The 21,971-nt window shown below is 60.9% G+C and overlaps 1 protein-coding gene and 1 long non-coding RNA gene across 25 annotated transcripts in view; one reads left to right on the top strand and one right to left on the bottom strand.

The window, feature by feature from the left end:
- The window catches only part of NCOR2 (nuclear receptor corepressor 2), a 223,112-nt gene that overhangs the window by 173,531 nt on the left and 27,610 nt on the right, over window positions 1-21,971 (top strand). For 15 of the 24 annotated variants that reach the window (XM_032653910.1, XM_032653906.1, XM_032653902.1 and 12 more), the window contains 9 exons: window positions 444-591; window positions 4,528-4,578; window positions 5,704-6,331; window positions 13,707-13,827; window positions 14,729-14,885; window positions 19,247-19,411; window positions 20,494-20,633; window positions 21,318-21,420; window positions 21,627-21,731. In XM_032653910.1, the coding sequence (XP_032509801.1) occupies window positions 444-591; window positions 4,528-4,578; window positions 5,704-6,331; window positions 13,707-13,827; window positions 14,729-14,885; window positions 19,247-19,411; window positions 20,494-20,633; window positions 21,318-21,420; window positions 21,627-21,731 (1,618 nt within the window). The remainder of the gene's footprint in view (window positions 1-443; window positions 592-4,527; window positions 4,579-5,703; window positions 6,332-13,706; window positions 13,828-14,728; window positions 14,886-19,246; window positions 19,412-20,493; window positions 20,634-21,317; window positions 21,421-21,626; window positions 21,732-21,971) is intronic. The other 9 variants (XM_032653924.1, XM_032653923.1, XM_032653909.1 and 6 more) reach the window with 3 other exon arrangements.
- LOC116764925 lies at window positions 7,463-8,564 on the bottom strand. Its single transcript, XR_004353085.1, has 2 exons — window positions 7,678-8,564; window positions 7,463-7,537 (listed from the first exon to the last, which is right to left on the bottom strand). It is a non-coding gene; the product is annotated as an uncharacterized LOC116764925 (long non-coding RNA).

Here is a 21,971-nt window from a genome sequence, read left to right as displayed (position 1 = left end):
AGCTGGGGACAGATGAGGCTGCAAGGAAAAGCTTCATTCATTCATTCTCTCCAGTGTACTGACCGTGCCTGGCAGTGTGTCCTCCAGAGGGTGTGGTCACTGCTCTGGCTAGGACAGCTGGCAGGGCTGGAGCGATCGTGGGGGGCTTCCAGGCAGAGGCAGTCCTTCCTCATCTGTTCCGGAAGGATGTCTGGGCAGCCTATAGGCCAGGTTGTGCCCCAGGTGTATCTGGGGCATGATGGAAGAATGAAGCTCTGGGTAAAAATAACCACTGGCATGTCTGGCCGTGCAGTGGGGCACGAGGGGGGAAGGGCACCCTCAAGACCACGTGGATGGGATCACTGTCCCTTGCAGCTGTGGCAGGCCTCCGGCACCAGGAGTCCCCGGGCTGACAGCCCAGGCCCTTGCCCTGGCCCTGACCAACTGCTATCCCTGTGCCCTAGGAGAAGGAGAGGAACGCGCGGAGGAAGAAGAAGAAAGCACCAACTGCTGCCAGTGAGGAGGCGGCCTTCCCGCCCGTGGTGGAGGATGAGGAGATGGAGGCGTCAGGCGTGAGCGGGAACGAGGAGGAGATGGCGGAGGAGGCGGAAGGTGAGGGTGGGCGATGGGAGCTGACCTCTCCCAGAAATGCCTGGGTGCTACCGAGAAGGAGCCTGGACTGCCCCAAGAGGAGAGCATGATGGTGATGGTGATGGTGGTGATGGTGGTGGTGATGATGGTGAGGATGGTGATGGTGGTGATGGTGATGATGGTGGTGATGGTGATGGTGGTGATGGTGATGGTGGTGATGGTGATGGTGGTGATGGTGATGGTGGTGATGATGGTGATGGTGGTGATGGTGATGGTGGTGATGATGGTGATGATGGTGATGGTGATGATGGTGATGATGATGGTGGTGATGATGGTGGTGATGGTGATGATGGTGATGATGGTGGTGGTGATGATGGTGGTGATGGTGATGATGGTGATGGTGATGATGGTGGTGGTGGTGATGATGGTGATGGTGGTGATGGTGATGATGGTGATGATGATGGTGATGATGGTGATGATGGTGATGGTGATGGTGGTGATGATGATGGTGGTGATGGTGATGATGGTGATGATGGTGATGGTGATGATGATGGTGATGGTGATGGTGGTGGTGATGGTGGTGGTGGTGGTGATGATGGTGATGATGGTGATGGTGATGATGGTGGTGGTGATGATGGTGGTGGTGATGGTGATGATGGTGATGGTGATGATGGTGGTGATGGTGATGGTGGTGATGATGATGATGGTGGTGATGGTGATGGTGATGATGGTGGTGGTGATGATGGTGGTGGTGGTGGTGGTGATGATGGTGGTGATGATGATGGTGGTGATGATGGTGAAAATGACAGTGATAATGATGGTGACAGTGGCAACAATAATAATGGTAATCGGCATCTCTGCGCCTACAGGACACTTGTCCATTCAATCCTCCTGACCCCTGTGTCTTCAGTCTTGTGCTTGGTGACTTACACGTCCAGGTCGCATCCAGCTCTGGTGACGCCTATTACCTTGCCCAGCACCTCTGGTGTCACATTTTAGAAAAAGAAAGTTTATTTTTGAAAATAGTTTTTTCTTAATTTTTTTAACCACACTGTGCGGCACGCGGGATCTTAGTTCTCCGACCAGGAATCGAACCCGCGCCCACTGCAGTGGAAGTGCAGAGTCTTAACCACTGGACGGCCAGGGAAGTCCCTGAAAATAGTTTTTTGACCTGAAATATTATTTTACAAGTTGACTAATATAAGTGCAACCAATACCGTTGGTCGATAAGTATTCAAAAGTTATATAATTATGCTTCATTTTACTCCCGAGTGTCTCGATTTGGATGATGAACTGCATAGCCCCCGCTTTCTATCAGCGGGCACTGAGGCTCAGGGCAGTTAACTCCAGGCACCCCAGGTATCACACAGATGCATCGTCTACCCTGATCTTAGATGAATTCTCCCACCAGGTGAGGGCTGCTAAAGAGAGAGCGAGAATCAGTCATTTAAATTGCACCAGCAGTTTGGCCCACTTCTCAAAAGGAGGATTTCTGACTGCACGAGATGGTCGCCTGACTTCAGAGCCTGGCCCCCACGTAACCTGCGGCTCCGCTGTGTAATCCGTGTTTGTAGACTCGGGAGTTACACCAGGCTGCCCGACACCAGGCTTGCACCCCTGGTCACTGATCAGTCTGCCTTTGGCCCCCGCCCCTCTCTCCCTTTTCCTTGGTCTACACCAGCCCTCAAGGCATGACACCCCTGAAGACCCCAACCCCTGCGTAGCTGAATGTCTCTGCCTCTCCTTCCGCCATCTCCCTGGCCAGAGCTCCCCAGTGGGGCCTCAAGTTCTTGGTGAGGGGAACCTTTTCTCCTCCTGTCCGTGCCAGGGTTCCTTCCTGTCCCTCCTATCTGCCTGTCTCTGCATTTAAACTCCCAAACTTCTGCCAACGCGTGAGGAAAGTGTGAATCACTCCCTGGCTCCGTGAACAAGACATGCAAATAAACTCAGGCTATACCAGCCCGCAGTGTATTCACCAGCCTGAATCCTACTTCCTGGTTGAAAATGGAGAATCAAGCCATTTGGTTATTACCGTCTTACACTGGGGATGGACCTGGGGGGGTGAGTCTGGCCTCCTTGCCAGCCTTGGGTCTTTCTAGCCCGAGTTGACCAGAGGCCTGACCAGTGTCTGATGGGAGGCTCCAGATCCCTCTGCTCTGTGCATTCTGGGTCTTGGGTCTGTAGCCAGGAAAAGGGAGCCTAGGGAGCAGAAACCCAATCCCCTCATTAAATATCCATCCGGGCAGGATGCAGGCTTGGTGGGAAAGTTAGACGAAGCCAGTCTTCGGCTCAGCATTAAAAGCAGAAGAGGCGCTGCCCAGTAAGAGAACTGTGCGGTGGTGAGCTCCCTGTCACTTGTAGGGTTCACACAACCTATCAAGGATGGGGAGGCATTCTCTGCTGGGTAGTGGGGGTGGGGGTGCTGGTCTGGCTGAATCCAAGGCTTCTGTGACCACTTGATGGCTCTGTGCACATCAAGGAGGCAGTTTAGAAGATCCTGCCCAAAAGCACAGGCTGATGTTCCCATCTTACAGATGAGGAAACCAAGGCCCAGGGAGAGGAGAATCACTCACATGGGGTGTCACGTAGCTGGTGGACTTGGAATCTGCCAGTCCAGCCGGCATTCGCTGCGTAACTCTGTCCCTGTGACCAGGATAGGGGAAGTGAGGTAGGTTCTGGGTTAGGGCCTGAGGTCACCACGATGGAACCTTCTGGAATATGCCGCCAGCCCCAACTGCACTGCAGACCCCTCCCTGCACGGGGCAGGCAGCAAGTGCCTTGTCGTATCCAGGGTGGAGGTGAATCCAGGGGAGGGAGGAGTGATCCATTTGGCCCCGTAGTGTCTCTAGTAAAGATCGTGGTCATAAGAGCAACAGCCTTGAGTTATTCCCTTTAATTGTCACGACAGCCCAGTGGGTGCTGTCATCACCCCATTTTACAGATGAGGTCACTGAGGCACAGAGAGGTTACCCAAGGTAACCCGTTGGCCTGTTTGGGGACCAGGGTTCAGACTTGTCTGGAGTGCTGATTCTCAGGCCCCACCTGGACCTACTGAGTGAGAAACGTTTTGGGCGTGGGCCCAGCCCATGTGAGTCTTCATGGCCCTCAGGCTCTCTCGGGTCTGAGAACCCCTGACGGAGACAGACAAGCCTCTGGGTAAGGGAGAGAGCCAGGCGTGAACCGCCCTCTTTGTAGATGAACACACGGACTCTGGGGCGAAACCACTTATCCAGGGGACCTCAGCGCTGGCCCCCTCCATCCTGTGGTCTGATGACGTGAAAGGAGGGACTGACATTGCCGGAGTCAGAAGGCAGGGGCAGGAACCGGTGGTTAGGGACACAGGATGTTGGGGTCAACCCCCTCCTGCCTCCACGCAGTGTGGCCTGGGGCAAGTGACTCAACCTCTCTGTTTTCTCATCTGAAAAGGAGAATGGTGATCACCTCCAACTTAGAGGTTATTGAGGGTGAGGTGAGTCGTGTGTGTGAAGAGCTTTGCCCGGAGCCCAGCACCCACCGAGCGAGCCCTGTGTTGCTCTTGTTGGGATTCTTTTTTCTGGAAGGGATGGCCTTTGCTCTGGGCCTTAAAGTGGGAGAGGCCGGGGGTCTGGAGGCAGTGAAAGCTGAGGGAAGCGTTTGTGCAGGGCACCAGCAACCCCTGCTGACCCGGCTCTGCGTCTGAGGGGTGAGACGGGGCCGGGCAGCCCCAAGAGCCTCTCCTTCAGCCCTGCCCACCTCTGAGGCCAGCACCTCCCACCCCAGGACCCTGGAGCCAGTGACTTGTCCAAGGGTACCCAGGAGTGTTCAGGGGTGAGGGCTCTTGGGACAGGGCTGTAGGTCCTCCTGCTGCCTGCTGGGCCCTGGGCCCCTTTCCCAGCCCTGCCTGGCCACCCAACCTCCTCCCACCCCACCTGCTGCTCATGTCACCTCGCTTCTAACCCTTCTCTCACTTCCTTCCAGCCTTACACGCCTCTGGGAACGAGGTACCCAGAGGGGAATGCAGTGGCCCAGGTACGAATGTGGCCAGCTGGCCGTCGGGGGCGGGGGTAGGGCCTGACCAGGGCGGGGGGCATCCCAAGGGGGCCTTTGCTCTATGAGGGGCCCCACCTCTGTGAGCACGCCTCTGCCTGTGAGCACCACCGTTTGTGCTGCCGCCACCTCTGTGCCCCCACCTCCGCGCAGTGTCTGTTCCCCATGCGGTTCCCAGGCTCAGTCGTGCAGACTGCTGTGCTGGCTTGACTGCTTGGTTGAGTTTTCATTCGTGTGTTCACCTGTGACGCTTACCCAGTTTGATTTCCCCAACAGGAAGTGTGGAGGAGGGGGGTTTCGGATGTGCCCATTTTGTAGAAAAGGGGGAAAATTGAAACCCAGGAAGTGACAGGAGCGGTTGTTAAGCCCAAAGAGCCAGGCCTGCCTGGAGCTGAGGTCCCCCTCCCCTCACCTGTGCACACGCTCAGTCATTCGATCCATACGCATTGTGCACCTGCTGTGTACCAGCCCTGCGGGAAATGGCTGATGGGGGATGGGGGACGCGGTCGGTCTGGACCCTTTCCCCGGGGGCTCCTTCCGAGTTCACTGGCCCCATTTTATGTCATCGTGTATGATGACAGCAGTGGTGATACAACAGCAGACAGTTACCAGGTGTCACCCTGTGCTATCACAGCCCCTGCGGGGTGGGAACTGTTCTCCCCACCCTACAGATGGGGAAAGCAAGGCTGGGAGGCCACCGGAGTTACCACGGCCAGGCCACCAGCCGGGGCAGAGCCAGGGTTTGCAGCCCAGATAAGAAAAAGGAGACCCCAAAACAAAGGCCTGCAACCCTGGCCGCCCCCAGCCTGACTCTGTGCGGTGCGGGCCACCCACCCGGGGGGTTGGAAGTTAACAGGTTGCTGGGCTCCAGGGTCAGCAGGTGGAGAGGGTGGCCAGAGGAGGACAGGGCACTGGGAGGGGCCGGCGGGGGCGCTGCCCAGGCGTGTGGGAGCCTTAGGGCTGCGTGGTGTCAAGCGATGGGGTCGCAGCGCCCTGAGCTCCTGCCTGCACGCAGTCGGGGCTGTCGGGGGGCCGTGGGGAGGGCCAGGCCTGCCTCCACCCTGAGCCCCCGGCACCGCTCACTCCATCTTCACTGTCCCCGCACAGCCACCGTCAACAACAGCTCCGACACCGAGAGCATCCCGTCGCCCCGCACCGAGGCCGCCAAGGACACCGCGCAGAGCGGGCCCAAGCCCCCGCCCACCCCGGGCGTCGATGCGCCACCTCCTGAGCCCCCCAGCCCGCCTCCTGAGGATGCCCCAGCCCCCAGCGAGCCCGCCCCGGCCCCCGAAGCCGCCTGCCCACCCATGACCCCGCCGGCGCCCGCCTCGCCTGCCGCGGCCCCTGCTGTGGTCCCCAAGGAGGAGAAGGAGGAAGAGGCCGCAGCCGCCCCCTCAGCTGAAGACGGAGAGGAGCAGAAGCCCCCTGCGGCCCAAGAGTTGGCAGCCGACGTGGGCAAGACAGAGGAGCCTGGCGAGGTGCCCCCCTCGGAGCGCATCAAGAGCGAGCGGGAGGAGGAGGCCGCCGAGGAGGGGCCCGACAAGGTCAAGGGGGGCGCGGAGGCCGCAGCCGAGGCCACACCCGAGGGGGCGCCCAAGGTGGAGAAGAAGGAGGGCGGCGGCCCTGGGGGCAAAGGCCCCGCGGCCAAGGGCTCGGGCGCCCCCCAGGACAGCGACTCCAGCGCCACCTGCAGTGCCGACGAGGTCGACGAGCCCGAGGGCGGCGACAAGAACAGGTGAGTGGGCTGCCGGCTGGCGGCTTCGTCGTCTCCCTCCGTAAACGCTTACCGATCGCCACCTGTACACCGAGGCGGCAGCGCACGAGGCCATTTCCACGCCTGCCCTCGGAGGGAGGGGAGGCCACCACTGAGTGGTCCAGACGCAGGAGCTCCGTGGTGGGAGAGGGCAGCGTCGGGGGCTTGGTCCCCCTCAGCGGTGGCCTCTGAGCTGAGCCCGGACGGGGAAGGAGGAGCCACGGGGAGGGCCAGGGGACGGCGTGCTGGGCAGCGTGGATTAGCGTCCAGAGCCGCCGCCACAGAGGACCGCCCCCAAGTCAGAGCGTCGGCAGGGCCATGCCTCATGAAGGCTCCTTCCTGCCTCGGTGGTGCCGGCGGTCCTTGGCTCGTAGACGCATCGCTCCGTGGTCCCGTGACATTCTCCCTGTGTGTCCGTGTGCCCTAATTTCCCTTTTGCTCTAAGGACACCAGTCCACTGGATGAGGGTCCACCCTAAGGACCTCATCTTAACTTGGTCACATCTGCAAAGAGCCTGTTTCCAAAGAAGTTCACGTTCACAGGTACTTGGCTGTTTGGACTTGAACCTGTTTTGGGGGACGCAATTCTCCCCCCTCAACACAGTGGGAACAGCAAGTGCAAAAGCCCCGGGGTGGGACTGAGCCTGCGTGATCCAGGCCCTGAGTGGTGGAGCGGGGCGGGGGGTGGGGGGGGCAGCTTGGAAAGAGGCAGGGTCAGCTGACCAGCCCACCTCGTGCAACCCTTCTGGCTGGGTGGGCGCCTGCATTTTGCCCTCAGGGAGAGAGCCTGAGAGAGTTGGGGTATGTCTGCCGCAGTGTGTTGGGAGGGGGCGGGGGGTTAATGGGGGCCACAGGGGCACAGGGATACATACGGGTTGGAAGGCGGCAGCAGCCGTGTCCCAGGGGCCGGTGAGGCTGGTGGCGGTGGACACGGGGGAAAGTGGCAGATCCCGGGATCCTTGCTGGTTCCTCTTCTGCCCGCGGAGGGTCCCCGAGACCCCCGACCAGAAGCAAAGCTCGTAGACCCCACTTAGGGCCAAACGTGGGCAGCGGAGGGCAGAGCTGCGGAGATCCGCTCCGGCCCACGTCTGGGGGGCTTGAAGAATTCAGCGAGGCAGGCCGGCCAGTTTTATTTTGACTGAAAACAGTGCAGTCTGTTTTCTCTCCTCTCACGTCTCTCGGAAAAGTTCTGGGCAGCACGAGAGGGAGGAAAATCTGACTTTCAAACCCGACCTGTTCCCCAGGAGCCGTTTCCTCTGCCCCACAATTCACCTCGGGGCGTGCGAAAACGGCAACTTCTAGAACGTTTCGTATGAAACTAGGACTTACTTGGTCAGAGCTCTCTGGGTCCCCACGTGGTCCACAAAAGCCAGTGAGCCACGTCATCCTCTGCCTCCTGCGTCCGGGGGTCCCTGGCGGGACCCTCGCCCCGCTTGTGTGGCCCTTTGATAAGCAAAGGCCTGGACAACAGGTTTCTGAGGGCGCAGAGGCCCTGAGCTTCCTGCCCAGAGGGCGCAGCTTGGGAAACAATGCTCGTGGCGGCTCGGTCTGCCCGGGAGGGCCCTGGACCAGGGTCTGGCCACTCGGCTCACTCTTTGCGCCTGGGTAATGGGGTCAGGGCGGGCGGCTCCCCACCCTGCTCCTGCTGGCCGCGGGGACGGAGTCATGGAGACACGTGTTTCTGCTCTTAGTGGGGAAAGTGCTGAGCTCATGGGACAGCCACGCTGATCAGCGGCCTCCCGGAGTCTGTGTTTTGGGTGCACATGGCCTGACGGGCTGGACGGCTCGGCGGCTTGGCCTGGGTCCCGACAGCCCGCCCGCACCTCTCGGGCCAGGCCTGAAGCCCCGCAGCCTACTTTCAGCTGCCCCCCACCCCAGCCCCACCCAGGGACGTGTCCTTCCCTCCCCGAGCTGGGTCTGGCTTCCATCCGCTCTTCCTGCCTGAGCGGCCAGCATTCGATCCCTCGGGAGCAGGGGCCCTGGGCTGGGAGTCAGGACACCTGGTTTGTCACGCCCTCTGTGACCGAGGCCATTCCCCCGGCCCCAGGGTGAGGCTGGACTCAGGCCAGCCTCCTGACCTCTTCCCTCCCGGGCCACAGCCACACAGGGCCGGGCAGGCGCCAGAGGACGCAGGCGAGATGCGTCAGAGCGCGCCCTGGCAGCCAGCGCCTCCCGGCGGGATGGGTGGACCCCCAGGCAACCCCCGGTCCTGGCCTCCTGCCCACAGCCCTCCCTCCCGCCTGGCAGTCCTGGCGCAGTGAACTGGGCGTCCCTGGACAGACACAAGATGCATCTCGTTCTGGCCCGTGCCCGGACGACCTGGGGAGGGAAGATCATATCCTGCTTTTACTCTCCCTCACTGTCTGCCAGGCAGCTCCACCTGGGAGTCTTCTCGGCCCACAGCCAGAGATACTGGCTTTGATTGCAGAGCCTTGAGCTTGGCTGGCCCCGCCTGTTCCACTTCCCAGAGAAGGTGCCTGGGCACTTTCCAGCAGGGCTGGGCCTTCTGAAAGTCCCTTCTCTGGACCTCAGCATTTTCACGTATAAGATGGGTGTGGGTATCCTGGCTTATGGGCTTCTCGTCAGGATAATGGAGTTACGGGCCAGCCTGGCACTTTGGAGCTGCCCTCCTTTGGAGCTGCTTCAGGCTCCCCGCAAAGGTCACTCCAGGAGGAGGCTGGAATGCGGCTTCTGCTGAGCCCCTGGAACTTTGAAAGAATGTAACAGCAATTTCTCCTCTATTTCTTTATTCCATAAATGATTAACTGGGCACCAGTGTGTGCCATTCTGGGCTCAAGGGGTGTTGGGAACAGGACAGATGAGGTCCTGGCTCCAGGGAGCTTACATTTTAGTGAGAGTGACTAGTATGGAGCTGGAACAGTAATGGAATAAAGGGAATGCTCGTGTGATAAGTGGATGATGGAGAGATTGGGGGTGGGGGCAGCGGGAGGGGCAGTCAGGGAGGCCTGTCTGAGGAGGTGACATTGAAGGATGGTCAGAACACGTAGTGTGAGACATGGAGGGAAAGCCAGCAGTGGGAACAGCCAGTTCAAAGGCCCTGTGGCCACATGAGCTTATGTTCAGTAGACAGCAAAGAGGCCTGTGGCTGAGTGTGGAGCAAGTGAAGGGAAGAGGGGAAGGCAGGAGAGGAGGCCACAGAGGTGGGCAGGGACCTGGCCCGACCTGGCTCCACAGGGCCCCAGGGGTCGAGGTAAGGAGTGCACTTTTATCCTGGGAGCACAGGGGAGTAACATGACTTCGTCTGTGTGGACACCTATCCCAGCCCAGCGATAATGAGAAGCTGGGGAAAGGGGGCTCAGCAGAGAGGGGGCTACTGCTGCAGGACCCAGAGTCCCCTGTGGCCCCTCCCCCTCCCCCAGCCCTGGTCTTCCAGGGTGGGAAGAAAAACCACAGGAATGGGAAGGTGCCCGAGCCGCTCAGCGCCAGGCGCCGTTCTCGGGGCTTCCCGTGTTCCACCCACAGGACAGTCCTCGGAGGGAGCCACTGTTCTCATACCCATTTTACGGATGAGGGGAAACTGGGTGAGGCACAGCTGGTTAAGTCATACGGCCAAAGGTGGGATTTGAACTGGGAGCCAGAGCCCTGAATGCAGGGTGGTGGGCGGGACCCTGGCTGCTCTCAGCCAAGTTGCTGGCTTCCCCCGCCTGTCCCGGGTCATGTGCACAGTGCCAGGCTCCGAGGGCCCCTACCCTGCCCAGGCCTCCAGGGAGGAAAATAAAAGCCCTGTCTTCCAAGAAAACAAAGGAAAGAGAACAGAGGGAGGGCGCTGCCACGAGGAGGGCCCCTGGAGGTGGTGCTCGCCCACCGTGGATGTGGGATAACGGGGGTTGGGGCCACATGAGCACCAGGCATCTTCCCGCTCCCCGGTGGGGGGAGCTCAGGACCCTTGGGCTTGTTGAGGACCGTTGTTCTTGGATGCTGCCCTCTTTTTTTTTTTTTTGCGGTACGCGGGCCTCTCACTGTCGTGGCCTCACCTGTTGCGGAGCACAGGCTCCGGACGCGCAGGCTCAGCGGCCATGGCTCACGGGCCCAGCCGCTCCGCAGCACGTGGGATCTTCCCGGACTGGGGCACGAACCCGTGTCCCCTGCATCGGCAGGCGGACTCTCAACCACTGAGCCACCAGGGAAGCCCCGGATGCCGCCCTCTCTACCGTGAGCTGTCAGGCTGTCATCTCGTCAACTGTGAAGTGCTGTGCCCATGGCCGCAGTCCCCACTGAGCTCCTGCCTTGCTGGGTGAGGGTTAGGGGGGACTCAGGAAATCCTGAGGGGTCTGGACCTCTGTGCTCGTACCCACCCCCCCAGCTGGTGCCTGCTGAGAGCATTCGAGGGGCGACCCCTGCCCCCTCCAATCTGACTGCCCCCTGTCTGGACGAGAAGCCACCGGGAAACCGAGGCAGGGCACAGGTCTGAGTAGGAGGTCCTAGTTCGCTGACAATCAGAGTGAGACACAGACACTTTGCTTATTTTATATGTATTATAAAAGCATATTTTGTGTCCCTATAAAATTATATTTACAAAAATATAAAAGTTTATATTTTAACTTTAAAATCTGCATTTTAGAGTAATTTATATGGCAAATAATAGTATAACATTATTACTTTATTGTTTGTAGAAACAGTACAGTTACTATAACAAACCCTTGATTTCATGGCTGGCAAATAGTATATTCTTTACGTTTTCCTTGTAACAGCTTTATTGAGACATAATCCACAAACCATACAATTCAGCTGCTGACGTGTACAGCTCAGGGGTTTTTAGTACATTCACAGAGCTGTGTAATCATCACCACTGTTTAATTCCAGACCATTTTCACTGCCCCAAAAAGCAACCCCAGGCCATTAGCAGTCATTCCTCATCCCCCACCTCCAGCCCCCGGTCCGCTGATCTCTCTTCTCTGTCTGTGTCTATGGATTTGCCTCTTCTGGGAGTTTCATATAAATGGAACCATGCCGTATGTGGCCTTTTGCAACTGGCTTCTTGCACTCAGCGTCATGTTTCTGAGGTTCATCCATGTTGTAGCCTGTGTCAGCACTTCATTCATTTATGGCTGAATAATATTCCGTTGTGAGCGTGTGTGTATGTATATATATATATATATATATATATATATATATATATATATATCACATTTTGTTTATCCATTCATCTGTTTTTGGCCATTTGGGTTGTTTCCACCTTTTGACTCTTGTGAATAGTGGCTGCTGTGATCTTGTGTGAGCGAGTGTTTGTGTGGATATATGTTTTCATCCTCTCGAGTATATGCCCAGCAGTGGCATTGCCGGACCCTGTGGTGACTCTGTCTCGCCTTTTGAGGAACTGCCAGTGTTTTCCAAAGTGACTGCAGTATATTTATTTTAAACGTAAGTCTGCAAACGCAAGTTGGTTTAAACGGACATTGATAATTTGCTGCGACGGGCGTGCGGGGTGGTGTTTGGTGACAGTTGAAGCTGGAGGTGGGGAATGCAGGACAGGTGATAACATCAGTTCTCAGACCTGGTCAGGGTGCCTTGGCCCGAGGGCGGTGGGCAAAACGGGGCTGGGCCTGAGTCCAGGGGAGCAAGGACGGGCAGCCACAGCAGGAGAGGCTTCAGGTGGTCCTCGGAGCGCGAGCAGGATCTGGAGAGGTCGAGAGAGGTGAGGACGGCAGGGGGCGGTGAGCCGGGTCGGGAGGACCGTGGAGACCAGCTGAGCACAGAGAAGTCAGGCCGACCTCTGCGCCCGGTGCCACCTGCATGCCATGGGCAGCGCCAGTGGGCGTTGCCGAGACTGACTCCGCTCAGCTGAGGATGTGGCCGATGCGGCCGGGGGTTAGCGCCCTCGGGACTGGCTTGTCACAGGCTGTGGTCCCGGTCACAGGCCATGGTCTCACTGCAGAGAGCAGAGGGCACCTCAGCTGCACATCACCCATCTGTCCTGCTCCATCTGCAGGAAGCAGCCGTGTTCTGCCCTCTGCTGGGCGTCCGGCAGCCAGCACTGGGTGAGGTGAGCTGCATCCTGGCGGTCATGGATGTTACCTGGAAGGCAGTGGCTGTGCTTACAGTCTGCATGTGGCATCAGCCAGGATGGTCACAGTGCACACCAAGGGCTGTACCAACAGGACCCTCTGGCTTTGGGGACCTGGCCTTCGTTGTGCCCTCTGGCTGAATCCAGCCCGCAGCCAATGCCTTTGTGTGTCCCGTTTGATCACCTAGCCGGCTCTGGCACCCTGCAAGCAGACATTGGATTCTGGGTCTCCAGCCACACACCCCAAGCACAGCACCAGGCCTGCTGTGTATTCAGCAAGTGTGGGTCACAGGAGGGAACCGAGAGCTGGGCCAGAGCCAGGCAGCCCCGGTGGGTGGGTGAGGGGTTCTGAGGCTGCAGCAGACCCAGCTCCTGGCCTAGAGACCCTCATGCCAGCTGGGGAGGCAGACGGGGATTGTGGCAGGACACTGTGGTCAGTGCTGGCGAGTTCTGGAAATCCCTGAAGACTTCCTGAAGGAGGTGACACCCGTGAGCAGCTCTGGAGCCACACCCCAGGGCAGGCTTTGCTCCGGTGTCCCAGACACCGCACCTCTACACTGGGGTGACCCTGTCGCTGGCGTCCCACCGTGTCTCAGCCCCCCCACTCCGCCACCCCCCTGACACACACACCATGCACCCTGTGCAGGTGCGCTGCCCCATTTTGCATGTCAGCATCAGACAGACGTGACCTTGCTTTAGAGGACGAGGCACCTGCCGGCCCCACTTAGGGCTGCTGGGCGGGCCGTGTACACGCTGACCAGCCCCGCTCCGTGCAGAGCCTGTACCTCCCACTTTAGCGCCTCAGCAAACGGTGTGCAGGCGAGATTCCCAGTATCTCAGGTTGCATTTGGGCTGAGTGGGGGGCTCCCTGATTCTGGTCTCCAATAAGCAAGGTCCTCTCAGCGCCACGCCCCAGGCCCTAACCCCGGCACCTGAGCCTCTCCTATCTGGGTGATGGATATTCTCCCTGAACCTCCCAAGCTCCCCAAGCCTTAAGCTGGTTGATTCTTGGCCTTTCTGGCAGCTTCCAAAGGGCCGAGCGTGGTGTGGGCCCTGAGTGTGGGTTTCTCTGGGGCTTTCCTTGCCTTGGGCTGTCTCAGGAGTGTTTGATCCTGGCTGGGCCTCTGGGCCGGGATGGGAGGAGTCTTGGCCCCTTGTGAGGCCTGCATGGACCAGAGGAAGGAGGGAGGGAGGAGACCCCACCGTGACCCCAGGCTCCTGGGCCCCGTGATCCTGGACCTTCGCCTCTCTCTGGCAGCCCCTCCGGCCCCGTCATCCAGGCTGGAGCCAGGAGGCCGGGAGCCCGTGGGCCTGACGCTGGTCTTTCCCGCAGGCTCCTGTCGCCACGGCCCAGCCTCCTCACTGCGACCAGCGACGCCAGGACCAACGCCTCGCCCCAGAAGCCGCTGGACCTGAAGCAGCTGAAGCAGCGGGCGGCCGCCATCCCCCCGATTGTGAGTCCCGGGCCCCTGCGACCTCCACCTCCTATTGGGGGGACGGTAGACCTGGCCGGGCAGGTGGGGCCCCGGCACCTGCAGCCTGGCTCTGCCCGCGTCTCCCGTTCCCTGGGGAAAGCCCCATGGAGACAGGCACGGAGGCTGGGGGACTGGCAAGGTGTCCGCCCTGGCCTCTCTCCCCACCCCGCCCGCCGACGGTTCTCCAGGGGCGCCCAGACCTCGCATAAAGCTCCCCCAGCCCTCTGTCACAGCTCCTCGGAGCGGAGGGCGGCGCCCCACAGTTACCGAGAGGCCCTTCGCTGGGGGAAGGAGGGGAGCTGGAAGATTCTTCCCCAGGCCCAGCAGGAGGACCCTCAGAGGTGTCCCTTACTCGTGATGGCTCAGTCGTGGCCAAAGCCGTCCCTCTCCGAGGAGGTGGGCCGGGCCTTCAAATGCATCTGGGGGCTCTGGTCTGGAAGGCTCTGAGCTGAGCAGGGCTTTCCGAGTGAGGGCACGAGGTGGGCCAAGCCACGCTGCCCAGTCCCCGAGGCCGGGTCCACTCCCACTGGTCAGTTCCGATCCCTCTGAGACCCGGAGTGAGTTGGGGAAGGGGGAGGGGGCTGGTGGGGAGGGTAACGGGGGCTCCCCCATCCCACGGCCGGGCAGCTGGGATGGGCGGGCACACCCCCTACCATCCCACGGCCGGGCAGCTGGGATGGGCGGGCACACCCCCTACACTCTGCGCAAAGCCCTACCCTCCTGGCCCTCAAGCCGCGTGCCCTTGGGCACGTCGCTGCCTCCCCCTGGGCCTCAGTTTCCAGGCTGGTCCCACGCAGGGGGCCTGGAGGGCTTTCCCTGATCTCTGTGACCTGTGGACGGACGGGCTGTGAAGATGCTCACTCCTCCTGGCTTCCCTCAGCAGGTCACCAAAGCCCACGAGCCCCCCCGGGAGGACGCGGCGCCCCCTGTTCCTCCGCCACCGCAGCACGTGCAGCCGGAGGGCGACAGCCCCCAGCAGCCCAGCAGCAGCCCTCGAGGCAAGAGCAGGAGCCCTGTGCCCCCTGCTGAGAAGGAGGGTAAGTGTGTGCCAGTGGCCCAGGGAGTACGGGGGAGAGGGGGCAGGTGGGTGGGCGTAAGGGGCCTTTGCATGTGCGGAGCAGCTCCTGCAGACTCCAAGGCTGCAGTGGCCCGACAGGCCAAGTAAGTGAGCGAAACATGGTGGGGCGAGGCAGTGGGGGGTGGGCACTGGGGCAGTTGGAGACTCCTGTTCTTTCTAAAGTGGGTGCGTATTGGCCTCAGTCGAGAGTCACCATGTGGTAATACAGGCCTGGGGTGGTTCTTCCAGAGAAGCTAGAAATCCATCTTTTCATGTGAAATCTTCGAATTTCTCAACATTGGCAACTTCTCAAAATTTTCAAAAGCGCTGTGTGTGTACGAAAACAACGTCTAGGGCTCAGTTTCTGGTTCCATGTGATTCAGTCCACACATGAGCTTCTAGAACCATGAGGCTCAGCTCCGGCTGGCAGCAACCCTGGGGCCTGGGCAGGAAGTACTGCCCCCCTCCAGCTTTCACCCTGACCATATTCCAGGCCGAGGTCACTGGGTTCACTGGGGAGCCAGTGAGGTGATTCCCCGAGCAGCTGTGTTGCAGCAACTGTCTGGGGCGGGCTTTGTTGGCACCATGTGAAGCTCAAGGTCTGGAGGCAGGTGGGGCATGGTTTCTCGTTCTCTGGATCTTCTGTCTCTGCCCCGCCCCCCAACCGGACCCAAGAAGTCTCAAGCCTGTGCCCCAAAGGGACATCCATCCCAGACCAGCCTGGCACATCTCAGGCACTGGGGGCTGACTCCCCAGAGGCTCCCCCGACGCTGGGCTAGCCCAGGCTCCTGCAGGCTGCTCTAGGGGTCTGAGGGCAGCAGGACCCCAGGCCATCCTCCCTGACCGGTGTGGGCAGCCAGGGCCACCTGCGTGCCCACCCCCGGCAGCCTCTGGCACGGCGTCCCGCCTTCTCTAGAAAGCCGGGTGGCCCTCGGCCGTGGGCCTCCCTGAGGGCGGTACTGTGTGCCGGAGGACAGGGCAGGGCTGTCCCTGAAGGAGGCCAGCTCCACACTTCACAGTGACAGGGCCTGCCAGACACTCCCCCGCTGATCAGCCCGCCCTGCCGGCCGCCTTCACCTGCTGCAGGAAGTCTCAGATGCCACCCACACGGGCGGGCATGCATCCTGGTTGGCACACAGGCCAGCTTGTGGCCACGGGGGCCAGGACATTGGTTGGACACCCACGATCGCCAAGCACCATGCCAGGCAGTGGGGGTTCGGCAGTGGGCAGGACGAAGTCCCTGCTGCGAGGAGTTGCTGCTTTTGCAAGAGGACGTTAAACGGGGGGACACGTAAGGAAGCAAGGTGACCTTAGGCTGGTTCATGCAGCGAAAGAGACAAAACAGAATGAGTGATGAGGGGCTCAGGGAAGGGTCTCCGTGAAGAGGAGAAGGCGGTTGTGGGAAGATCGGGGGGAAGGGCGTTCAGGCATAGGGAACAGCACGTGCAAAGGCCCTGGGGTGGGAACAAGCTTGGTGTGTTGGCGGAGCTGCCGGGAGGTCGTGGTGGCTGGGGAGGGGGTGGGATAGGAGGTGGGATAGGGAGATGGGGGACCCGATTGTGTAGGGCCTCGTAGGCCATGGTACTGTGGGGATTTTGTCTTGGGTGCAGAAAAAGCCTTTGCTGGAGGAATTTTAAGGGGTGTGTGTGTGTGTGTGTGTGTGTGTGTGTGTGTGTGTGTATAGGGGACTGGGGAGAGGTCAGGCAATCTGATTTTTATTTTAGAAAGATCTCTTCTCTCTCTGCCTCTCCAGCCATTGTTGAGGAGAATGGGTGGCAGGGAGTTGTGGGCAGATGTAAGAGGCCACGGTGCTTTTCCCGGCCAGTGATGGTGGCAGCCTGGACTGTGTGGGTGACCATGAAGGGGGGCATTGGGACTTTGTTTCAGAGGCAAACATTGGGACCTGCTGATGAACCCGAGTGTGGGGTTGAAAGCAGAACGTCTGCCTCCTCCTGGGGCCCTGCCAGCCACCCACGCTGGGACCGGGACTCCCCATGGTGGGGCTGGGGTTCGCTGGACGAGAGTGTAGCGTGAGACGTGGGGTCTGGCTCTGGAAGGACATTCCAGGGCTGGGGCACCAGCCCAGGGCGGATAGCTGCGTGGCAGTGTCAGGGGCCCAAACAGCCTTGGCCGGCGCCAGATCTGAGCCGGGCTGGGCCATACTTGGGTGGCTGGACACCACACAGGGCCAGGCAGGGCCCGCTGGGATGGGTCACAGGCCCTGTCCTGGGAGAAGGTGAGCCACCACCTGTGCTTTCTGAGCCTGGCATTCGCCCTGTTGGCACGGCGGAGGGCCGCGCCGTTTCCTGGAATCGCTCGGCGCAGGAGACGGAGCACCTGGCATCAGGCACCGAGGCCTGCCTTGCAGCTGGCACCCGTAGGCACATGCATGAACTTGACACCTAGCACGACCGACCTCTCTGGTCTCTCAGGAGCCTCCCCTGCCGCCTGGCTCCTGTGTGGAGCTGCTCCGCCCGCCCACCCCTCGGGCTCCCTGGGCCCAGCCGGAGGAACAGGTTGTCTCTCCAAGCTCTCGGCCGCCGGCCCATCCTGGCCCGGCCCCAGATTTCCCTTCCAGCACCGGAGGCCACCCCCCGCCCCTGCCCCCTCCCACGGCAGCCGGAGCTGAGCCGGAGAGAGCAGCCCAGGCACGCGCGCGGTCGGGTGGCTAGACGAGCGAGGTTCAGGGTGTGCACGTAATTTCCAGGCCCGGTGCAGGCCCTGGGTGGGGTGGGGGTGGGGGCGCCTCCACTGGGCGTTGGTTGAGCATGAGGATCCCCACCCCGGGTCACTCCCCGCATCTGCGGCCCCTCCTGCGGGCTCCCCACGTCAGCAGGCGCACAGGTCCGGGGGGAGCTCAGTCTCCCAGGAGAGAAGCGGAGGGTGTGCAGCACGCACGCCTCCACCCCACCTGCTGTGCCCACAGCAGGCGGCTCTCATGCTGCCAGTGCTCTCCTGCCCGCCTTGCTGCGTCTTCAGAGCCTCCCTCTGTCATCTGGAGGTGGCCCGAGGGATGACACCTGCCTGCCATTCCCATCCCAGGCCCGGCATTCCCAAGTTGTAACCAGCTGGCTACTCCCCTGCCCCCCCCCCCGCCCCCCGTACCCCGCCCTCGCCACCATCGGTCCTCTAGCCTGACATCAATTCTCAAGCAAGAGGTTTGGCGCTTAGGACCGATTTCAGCAGAGTGGGTGGCCAGCGGGAGAACACCGTGAAGACGGCCTGGCCTTTGGCAGTGTCTGCGGCTGTGTCCCCAGGCCTGAGAATCCAGGGCCAATCGTTGCTCCCCTTCCTGTGGTCAGTGTGTGTGGCAAAGGTGAAGGTTACAGCCTGCAGCCCATCTACCTGGGCTCAGAGCTCCCCTTGCTGGCTGTGGGCCTTTGACCAGGTGACTTCACCTCTCTGAGCCTCCGTGTTCCCATCTGCAAATTGGGGATAATCCTCGTCCGTTCCCTGAAGGGTGTTGCGAGGATAACCGAGTCAGTCCACGCAGAGCACTTAGTTGGAGCCCCCGTGGGAGGGCTCCCTCCGCCGTCTGCAGCGTCTGGGAGGTTCAGTGGTCAATTCCTGACTTGGCCAAATATTTGCTGGTGACCTTAGATAAGTCCGTCGATGTGTCCGTACTCCAGTCCCTCTCAGCACACTGGGCCTGGCCGCTCTCTTTCTCCCGAGCCTGCAAGGAGGCTCGTTGAGTTCACGCTTTCGAAACGCCCAGCCCAGCCCCTGGACGTGGGACACGCTCGGCGCATGGGCTGACATGTGCGCGCCGTCATCCCGGGCATCCGGGCCGTAGCCGTGCTGGCGGGAGCACACGTACGCGGATCATGGCAAACCGTTCTGACCGCCTTCGTCATCTGAAGAGGTCAGCGAGCCTCTTCTGGAAAGGGCCAGATAGTAAATATTTTAGGTTTTGTGGGCCAGACAGACGGCCTCTGTCGCAACTCCTCAGCTCTGCTGCAGGTGATAAACGGGTGGACGTTCCAGCACAAGTGTGCACACAGAATCGGGCAGTGGGCAGGCCCCGTGCCACCATCTGCCGCCCCCTGGTTTGGAGGTTTGTCCAGGCCCCTTGCTGACCCGGTGCCAGGCAAGTGCCTGTGGGATTCCAGCGCTGGAATCAGGGGCCGCCGAGAAGCCCAGCCCAAGCCTGAGGCACATCTGTGCTTGACAGGACATCACAGGAGTCAGCGTGGTGCCCGGTCTGCAGACTTGGGGGGCTCCATCACTGTTGGCCAGGACCTTCCCCTGGCCGAGGCTGGCGCTGCAAGGCACAGGGGGTCTTGTTTGAGCAGGGCAGCCAGGGCTGGCCGAGTGTGGCTGACTGCCTGCCTTGCCCCTCAGCAGAGAAGCCCGTGTTCTTCCCGGCCTTTGCGGCTGAGGGCCAGAAGCTGCCCACGGATCCCTCGTGTTGGACGTCAGGCCTGCCCTTCCCCGTGCCCCCTCGCGAGGTGATCAAGGCCTCTCCGCACGCCCCTGACCCCTTGGCCTTCTCCTACGCCCCGCCTGGTGAGTAGTTCACCCGAGCCTGGCCTCCTTGCCGAGTCAGCCAGCGTGCAGTCATTGGGCGCCAGCTGTGTGCCCTGACTCGGAACTGCACACAGAAGGATGTTAGGGTCCTGGCGGGAGGGATGGTCTGGCCAGTGAAGGGGAAGGGGGCTCCGCTGAGACGCGAGAAATCTACAGGATTGCAACTGAAACACCTGGTGCTGGGGATACCTAAGAGGTGCTTGAGCCGGTGAGGGGCAGGCTGAGAGGGGGAGCTCTGTCTTCCACCATGGACTTCGAGGTAGACAACGGGCAGGTGGAGAGAAAAGTGTGAGGAGGGAGGGGCCTGCTTTGATTTACAAATACAGTCAGGCTGGATTCGAGACCCTTCCTGGGCTCTCCAGCCCTGCCAGGCCCCACCAGCAATGAAAGGGGCATAGCCAGGGGCCAGTAAGGGCTGTGATGTCAGCAAAGGCCGTCCTAAGCAGAGCTGATCCTGCAGGATGAGTGGCCAAAAGAGCCAGGAGAAGAACAGGGAAAGACATGCCAGGCAGGGGGAACAGCATGTGCAAAGGTCCGGAGGCAGGAGAGAGCAGGCGAAGCTTGAGACACTGAGTCAGGCTGTCATGGCAGAAGCTTGGTGCCCAGGGAGACCATAAGCGCCAGGTCAGGTGAACCTGAAAGCTGTGTCAGAGGCTAAGGCCTTACCCTGGGGGAGCAGTGGGGAGCCATAGGAGGTCCATAGCAGGGGAGGATGTGAACTAGTGGACTTTTCAAAAAGATCCCTTTGGTTCCTGTGAGAGGAGGAGTGGACGGTTGGAGAGCAACAGGGGAACGGGGAGACCAGTTAAGGAGTCTGGGGGAGAGTTGAGGGGCTTGGGCCAGGGCCTGGGAGGGCGGAGGCGTGGAGGGAGACTTCCCTGGGGTAGTGGTGTCTGAACTAAGGATGCGGATGGCTCATCAGGCAGAGACGGGTGGAGCAGTGGGGGCGCGTATGGACGGGCACCCGCCTGGGCAGCACAGGGACGAGGTGGGGAGTGGCCTGGGGGCTCTGCCTCTGACCGCTCCTGGGGCCCTGTGATGGACAGATACATGCCCTGCAGGTCACCCGCTGCCCCTGGGCCTCCATGACAGCGCCCGGCCCGTCCTACCACGCCCACCCACCATCTCCAACCCGCCGCCCCTCATCTCCTCCACCAAGCACCCCAGCGTCCTTGAGAGGCAAACGGGTGCCCTCTCCCAGGTGAGGTGGGAGGGGCGGCCCCCCAGAAGCACCTGTGCAACCTGGTGCCCGGAGAACGCCCCTTCCTCTTTCTGGGGTTTGGTCCCTCCATCTGTAAAGTCGGGGTGGGGGTGATCCCTGGGACGGATGGTGTCGGGGTGGGGGTCGGGCACCCAGGGGGCTGGGTCCAAGCTGGCTGTGCCTGACCCAGGCATCAGGACCTTGGGAGGTCACTCCATGGGGCATTCAAGAGCATGGGCTCTGCGATCAGACTGTGTGGCCTTCGGCAAGTTACTTAACCTCTCTGTGCCTCAGTTTCCCTTCTGTGAAACAGAAAATCGCAGGCACTAGACACACAGCCCTGGCACGTGGTGAGCCTCGGTCCACCTGCCCCATCACCTCTCTGACCTGCCCCCCTGTGGCGCAGGGCGGGGGCAAGGCATATGCTTTGCTCAGACGCTTGTGGGCACCATTTCCTTTAAACCAGGTCATGATGACCGCCACACGGGTGAGGGCACTGAGGCCCAGGAGAGGCAGTGACTCGTTCACAGTTGCTCAGAGGGGCAGCAGGGCCGGAACTGAGGCCCCAGGCCTCGGCCTCGGACCCGGGTGTGATCCTGAGGTTCCCCTCCTCTTGGGCCCTCGTAAAAGCGGGTTGAGGCCCTGGTTGAGGCCTCTGTGACCCCACGGCCTCTGCTCCCACAGGGAATGTCTGTGCAGCTCCACGTCCCGTACTCAGAGCATGCCAAGGCCCCCGTGGGCCCCATCACCATGGGGCTGCCCCTCACCATGGACCCCAAGAAGCTGGGTAAGGATGTAGGGCCCCCCAACCTCGACAGCCCAGGCTTGGCTCCCACTGTTTGCGTTGGGGGCTTGAGGGAGGGCAGTTCACCCTAAGGGACTCTGGCCCGCGCGTGGCGGGGAGGTCCCTCAGCCCCTGGACAGGGCAGGGAGGCGGCCGTCCTTCTGAATCCCTGCCCAGAGGCTCGGCTCACTGCTCTCGCCCCTCTCCAGCGCCCTTCAGCGGAGTGAAGCAGGAACAGCTGTCCCCACGGGGCCAGGCTGGGCCACCGGAGAGCCTGGGGGTGCCTGCGGCTCAGGAGATGTCCGTGCTGAGAGGTGAGGGCGTGCGAGCTAGGCTCACCCCCGGCGGCTGCCCCTCCATCCCTGGGAGGGTCGAGGCAGGAATGGGACCCTTTATCCAAAACCTGCTAAGAAGCTTCAGCTCCCAGAGGGTCCAGCAGCCTCTCTTCGCAGTTGTCTACTTCGCCATTTAGGGGCAGGGGGACCCTCTGCGTTGAGACACCGGAGGTGGGGGGGACTTGCAGGTCTCGGTGGCTCTGGGATTGGGGCCTGGGG

This window comes from Phocoena sinus, chromosome 14 (genome assembly GCF_008692025.1).
Source record: "Phocoena sinus isolate mPhoSin1 chromosome 14, mPhoSin1.pri, whole genome shotgun sequence".
Classification (NCBI taxonomy): domain Eukaryota; kingdom Metazoa; phylum Chordata; class Mammalia; order Artiodactyla; family Phocoenidae; genus Phocoena; species Phocoena sinus.
Note: the sequence above shows the minus strand (reverse complement) of the source record. Positions and strands in the feature narration are given on the sequence as shown.